At 45.8% G+C, this 6445-nt stretch overlaps 1 protein-coding gene across 1 annotated transcript in view; it reads right to left on the reverse strand.

The window, feature by feature from the left end:
- ACTR3B (ARP3 actin-related protein 3 homolog B (yeast)) overlaps positions 1-6445 on the reverse strand; it is an 82161-nt gene that overhangs the window by 33318 nt on the left and 42398 nt on the right. The window contains exon 7 of the mRNA XM_011984315.1: positions 1675-1848. Coding sequence (XP_011839705.1) covers positions 1675-1848 — 174 coding nt within the window. The remainder of the gene's footprint in view (positions 1-1674; positions 1849-6445) is intronic.

A 6445-nucleotide genomic window follows, 5' to 3' on the forward strand; every position in this document is an offset into this window, starting at 1 on the left:
TGGCTCAAGCCTGTAATCCCAGCACTTTGGGAGGCCGAGACGGGCGGATCACGAGGTCAGGAGATCGAGACCATCCTGGCTAACACGGTGAAACCCCGTCTCTACCAAAAAAATACAAAAAACTAGCCGGGCGAGGTGGCGGACGCCTGTAGTCCCAGCTACTCGGGAGGCTGAGGCAGGAGAATGGCATGAACCCGGGAGGCGGAGCTTGCAGTGAGCTGAGACCCAGCCACTGCACTGCAGCCTGGGCGACAGAGCGAGACTCCGTCTCAAAAAAAAAAAAAAAAGAATTCACATTGGAATGAAGGATATGTCAAATGAATCCCACGTGACTACGTGTGCGTGGGGTGGTGATGACATATTTCTCCTCATGAGGTAAAATGTATGGATTTAGTGAAGAAAAAATACCGATAATATCAAAGACAGACCATCCCCACACCATGAGCACACAGTGATTCAGCCTAATAAGAGCAGTGGAGAGTATGTGCACGATCCACGTGATACGCAGTGAGAAACGTGAGTTTGACATATCATTTGGCAATATTCGTATTATGAGAAAATCAGGATATAAGGAAAAAGAAACAGGTTCAATGAAAGATTAATTAAACCTGGTCTAGAAGATGGAGGGAAGTGTTTTGTTTAACGAGAAGTGTTTGTTTAAAATGAAACAATCCACGTGATAATCACGTTATTGAATAAACAGCCTTAGATTCAACTCCATGAGTTAAACAAGCGTCAACTCAATTACATTTCATTTGAAATATGTTAAAAATCAAAGAAAGCTTGAATGTGCACTCTCAGAGGAAGGAGGAGGCCACTCAGGGGTTCACAAGCTGTTCACTGGACATTTGTCTATGTCCACTTCAAATCCATAGATTAAAAGCGGGCATTCGCTGGATTATCATTGCCATCGTTTTATTCTTCAGCATTACTAGTGAGGTATACTTTCCATGCTGTTTCTCTGCACAAAACAGCCATATACACATCTAAAACCAAACAGCAGCTTGTAACCCACCTATCGAATACAAACTGAAGTAGCCAGGAATATATATCAAAATATAAATAAAATGCATTATATGTAAATCTTAAAATGTGCCTCTTAATTACTGCTTTCTGCAAAAGTACTAATAATTCCTTACAACTACTAGTTAAAATGATGACATTTCTAATTCTTAAGATTACCTAAATAACAGAAATGCTGGCCTTAGACAGAAGATTAACCTAACTTGCAGCAGGGAACAGAGCAGGATCAACTGTCCAGGGTTAAAATTAGAAGTTAGGAAGGGCAATCACCAAAGATGGAAAGGTTATATGTTATCCCACTCTGAGGCACAGGCAACCTCCACATAGTCCTTGAGATTATAGCTACTCGTAATACTAGCATGTGACCACCCACAACCCTTGAAGATTACTTTTAGTTCTATTATCGTCTATTGCTCCTATAAGTCTTCCTATTTGTGGTATAACCCATCTTTAATTATTAACACAGACAGCCAAGAGGAGAGGCAAACTGAACAATCTGTCAAGCAGACAAACGGCACAGGGGATGCGGGGAGACAGAACGACGGCCGCCCTGCTCACAGGCCCTTTGCTGGGAAATGCTCTTTCCGCACTCTGGGTGGCAGTACCGCTCCATCCCACACACTTGAGCACACACAAAAGGAAACATCTTACCTCCGGGTGAAAGAATATTTCAGGTCCCAGGAACCTTTCATAACCAACGTCTATAACAAACTTCTTCTGGTTGATTGCGTTGATACCCGTGTACTGTTTGATCCACTTCCGGGGATCCACATCATACTTGGCAAATTCCTTGACTATATCAGGGCAAATGTAACAGTATTTCTCCTGCATACACACACAAAGATGTTGCCAGGCATTAACAACCGCCCAGTGTCTCTGCCCTCAGACAAATAACCAGGAACCCCATGCAGTAAACACGCCCTGGAATCAGAACCACCCCCACCGTCACTCCAGTGTGGATACGTGTCAGGTCTCACATTCCATCGTCTTTCATATTAGACATGGTTACACTTGGACTCTGGACAGGTAAGTCTGCTTTCTCTGCAACTCAGCTATTAATCTCAGCCTTGGTCTATCCAATTCTATCGCTATCATATCTGAAATGATGTCTGTAGGTGTCTAGAAAGCACGTCTTGCCTTGTTCCTCTCAGGTGCCCCCTATGGCCTGCCCTGGCACCCCTCTGTTGTCCACACCGGACCAGCAGACCCATGCTGCAGCCTCACCTACCGAGAGCAGCACTGTCTACACCCTAACACCTGACTGCAGAGGCTTCTTTCGGTCCCAGCATCCACAAGCTGGGTGGCCACTGTCAACCTGCTGGTTGTTAATCTGGTGTGGAGCTGGCCACAACACTGTCACCAGCTCCACTGACACTATCTCTTTGCCTAGACATAGTGTACCTTGTTGACTGGGTCTTCTAAGTCCCTCAATTAACACAGATTTACTGTCTAGGCACTTGGGAGACACAAGTGAGCGAAACACACACAGATCCCTGCTGAGATTACACTCCAGCTGGGAGTCAGACAACAATAAGCAACCATAACAAGTAAATGACATGGTAGGTTATAAAGTGATAGGTCCCAGGGAATAAAGGAAAAGGAGAGTCAGGGGGGAGGACTGGAGCTGCCAGGATGCTGCTGCTGTGTGAGAACCCACTAACAATCCCCGCCCTGCACCGACAGGCAGCCTGAGGGATGCGAAGTGTTTCCTGAGTATCTGGTGAGATTAATATTCTTGGACACCTTTGTGTTGATACATGTCCTTAGAGCTGGCCTCAGCCAAGCAGCAGGTGACCCCCAGGTACTCGCTGCCTACGGGAAACACCAGGTGGGCTGCCCAGCTGGCACTCAGCACACCGTGGAAGGAATGGTTCTCTCAAGGACCTCCAAAGACGTTCCTGTGGTATTAAGTTTAAAGTTTCTTAGCATCCCTGAAACATATTCTAATGCCATCTTCTGGGTATCTTGGATATACTCTAGCAGAATTTTAAGAAGACTGACAGGCAAGAAGTGTTACACAACCCTGTGTTCCTTGATGCCACAGAGAAACAGGGTCAGCTGATTACAACCTCAAATCAACCAAGACTGGAGACAAAGGCATTCAGTTCTCCTCACAGGCCTGGCAACATCCCACAGCATCTCAGCTCACTTAACTCAAACGCTTCCTATGAAATGCTTCCATGGAGTTGGGTGCAGAGTAACAGGCTTAATCTTAAGGTTCAGGATTCATGATGCAAGGGTGGTGTGTTCACGGTACACACTCCCTCAGGCCTGCTCACGACCACAGAAGGCCATGGCAGTAAAGGGAAGCAGGGGGAGCTCTAAACCACGCCTTTCAGGATCTGTTCCTTTAAAGAGAGAAGTGAGGCAAGAACTAACAGGGCTACCCCACACAGCAGGGCCAGGGCAGCTGATTTGGAGGCTATGAACAGAGTCTCTTTTACTCCCAGCCTTCACAGGAGGGTGACACACAGTCACATCAAGCACACCAGCCCAGATTTCAGGGTCCAGATTGGAACTCCAACAGCCCTGAGGAGAGTGTAAGGCCCAGCATGAGGGTCAGGAAAGCCCCTCCTAGCAGTGCCGCTCAGCAATCCTGGTGGAAATAGGAAGGACTCAGACCCACTGGAGTGGACCCTGGGTATCAGTAACAAGAGGCTCAATTCTTAGATCTCGCTATATTGCCTGAGCTGGTCTCGAACCCCTGGCCTCAAGCAATGCTCCCCCCTCGGCCTCCCAAAGTCCTAGGATTATACGTGTGAGCCACTATGAAGGGGCTCCATTCTGACTTACATTTCTAACAGATTTGGAGTGGCAAGGGAGCTTGGATCAAAAAGTCAAATATTCTTCCATTGAGGAAAGGCAAAGAAAGGAGACGGTAACCCCTCAGGAAAAATTTTAGTCTAAAAAAGAATGTCTAATGATACCTCAGGAAACCTCCCCCTGAGATGGAAGGGACCACGTCTTCCCCATGTCACCATTTCAGCACTGAGAGCCTCCTTCCCAGGAATCTCTGGTTCCAGGTAAAGTACGGCAGGTCATACCCAACTACAGAGCCTGCCCCATGCCAGTGCTTCCTGTCCTAAAAACACCTCGGGAATCATCTCTGATGCTTCCTTTCCTTCAAGCAGCCTCAGTTACGAGGTGCTGAGAAGGGAGGAAGGCAGTGAGGAGAAGGGTGGGTGTCAGGCTCACCCTCCTCAAGCTCCACTACACTCAGAAACTGTGCAGTAAAGGAAGGAGATGCTTATGGCCACACGTCACACCTACACCTGTGTGTGAATTTTGTGCAATAGCTCTGGATTCTAGGGTGGCAGTGTTCTGCTGCTGCAGTCGCCTCCTGATTCTACAGTGAAGCATGGAGGCAGTATGGAAGGAGCGCTCTGGTAGTTGAGGCTCTGGCAGTGAGGTTCCAGCTGAACAATGCGCCTCTGCATGCTGGTACACTGCACCAGCTACCAAGCTGTTCTCAGTGACAGCTGGAACCTCAGAGCATCTAGTTTGGAAGAGGTTAAGCTTTACATCTTCAGCCCACTTAACTCAAGGGGTAAAACAAATCAAGCCCCACACTCATGGGAAGGGGAGAGGAAGGAAAGGAGAAGCAGGGATGATGGCACCGAGGGGAAGTGTCCAGAACACCATCTCTCTCACCCCCAAACCAGCCGGTTTCCCATCTGTTTTTACCTTAATGGCTTTTGCTGTCTCCAGTGACTGCTCAGGAGGGATTCCCACCTCCCTCTCCCTTAGCAGCTGTTGAATGAAATACGTAATATCTCTACCTGCAATCGGGATGTGTTTGATGCAGCTTCCAATAACATAACCTTCTGCCTAGGGAAGAAGAGGAGGCAAAACAGCTGTGTTAGTGATTCTGTAGTGGAGAGCAGCCTGGACTCACAAGGTTTCCCGTCTCAGCCTCCCTGTCTGCCCCTCACAGCATTAACAAGCATTTACAGAATCCCCACCCTCTGCAAGCTCGGTACAGAAGGTCTTTCAAAATGACTGCATACGAAATTCCATTTATATTCAAACTTCCAGATTATTCCAATAATCTGACGCTCTCCGAAAGCAACCAAAATGATGTCTTCATTAGGAATATGAAAAGAAAAAACACACAGGATAGTTCATTTCCAAAAAGTAATGCTGTCTGTGAGAACACTAAACCCAATAGGTTTTTTCCCTAACAAAAAGGAAAAAGTTTTATTTATAAATTGTTAAGCCAACTATAAATCTACTTATGTTTAAAAGTCAGCAATTTGGTTAATACACAGGGCTTAGATTCTAACAACCTGGACTCCAATTCCGGCTCCACATTTGCAAGTTTCACATGCTTCAGCCTCAGCGCATTTGTCCATCATATGGGGCAAACAATACCCTGCAGGGGCCAATAATACAGTTCAGATGAAACTGTGTGTGTTGAGCACATAGCACTGCTTTTGGGGGTGGGGAGCCTCTCATTCCACTGCCTCCCTGAGCCAGTGAAGGTATGTCTGTGATGGACCAGGAAAGAAGGGTGACCACCACCTGTGCCGATCAATGGCAGGACCGGTGTAAAGTATCCACATGCCCACAGCAATGATGGGTCCAAAGCTCCCTCATCAGCCTTCCTGTGGGCACAGACCTGCCACAGGAGCCACAAGCTTGGACACACATCCAGCTTGTTCCACAGGGGTGAGCAGGTGCTGACCGTCAGAGTGGACAACGCCTACCGCTGGATCATCCGGTAAAGACCCTCAGGTTTCACGTTACAGCAATCACAGCTTCTGTGCCACACTCCCCAAGTGAGACAGAAGGGAACAGAAGTGAAACGCTGACTTCATTTTACACACACATTCATTCTAATAGTTGCATCTAGTCACCAGTAAAGTTGCAAGGACAACTTACTGAATTCCTCCTATGGTTTTTTTCTGATGTACCTAACTTCTAGAAGCAAAAAAAGATTTAGCCTTTCTGTAGAGTCCAAGTATTTGTAAAGTATTTTAAGATGGAGCTAAAAGATATGTGCAAATTATTAAAAATCAACTTAAACCCATAAAAATAATATTAGCTTTCTAACATATAAATTATTCAAAATTACCACATTCTATGCATTACACGTAATATTTTCTAAAATACTGTTAAATAAATATCAGCTCATGACAGTGGTAAAAATATTAAAACAAGATACATGTCCAACAACAGAAAAATAAATTATGTACTTCTTAAATGTATTTTCACAGAATATTTAACCACAAGAGAAAAAAATTAGGGTTAAATCAATATGCAAAATATAACTTTAGGATTGTATTATATATAGAATCCCAGACCAGACATGAGACATTCCAATTGTGTTTAAAGTGTGTGCATGTGACATGTGTCTTAGAAAAAGAGCTCAGGCTGGGCACGGTGGCTCACACCTGTAATCCCAGCACTTTGGGAGGCCAAG

Source organism: Mandrillus leucophaeus, unplaced genomic scaffold (assembly GCF_000951045.1).
Source record: "Mandrillus leucophaeus isolate KB7577 unplaced genomic scaffold, Mleu.le_1.0 Scaffold266, whole genome shotgun sequence".
NCBI lineage: Eukaryota > Metazoa > Chordata > Mammalia > Primates > Cercopithecidae > Mandrillus > Mandrillus leucophaeus.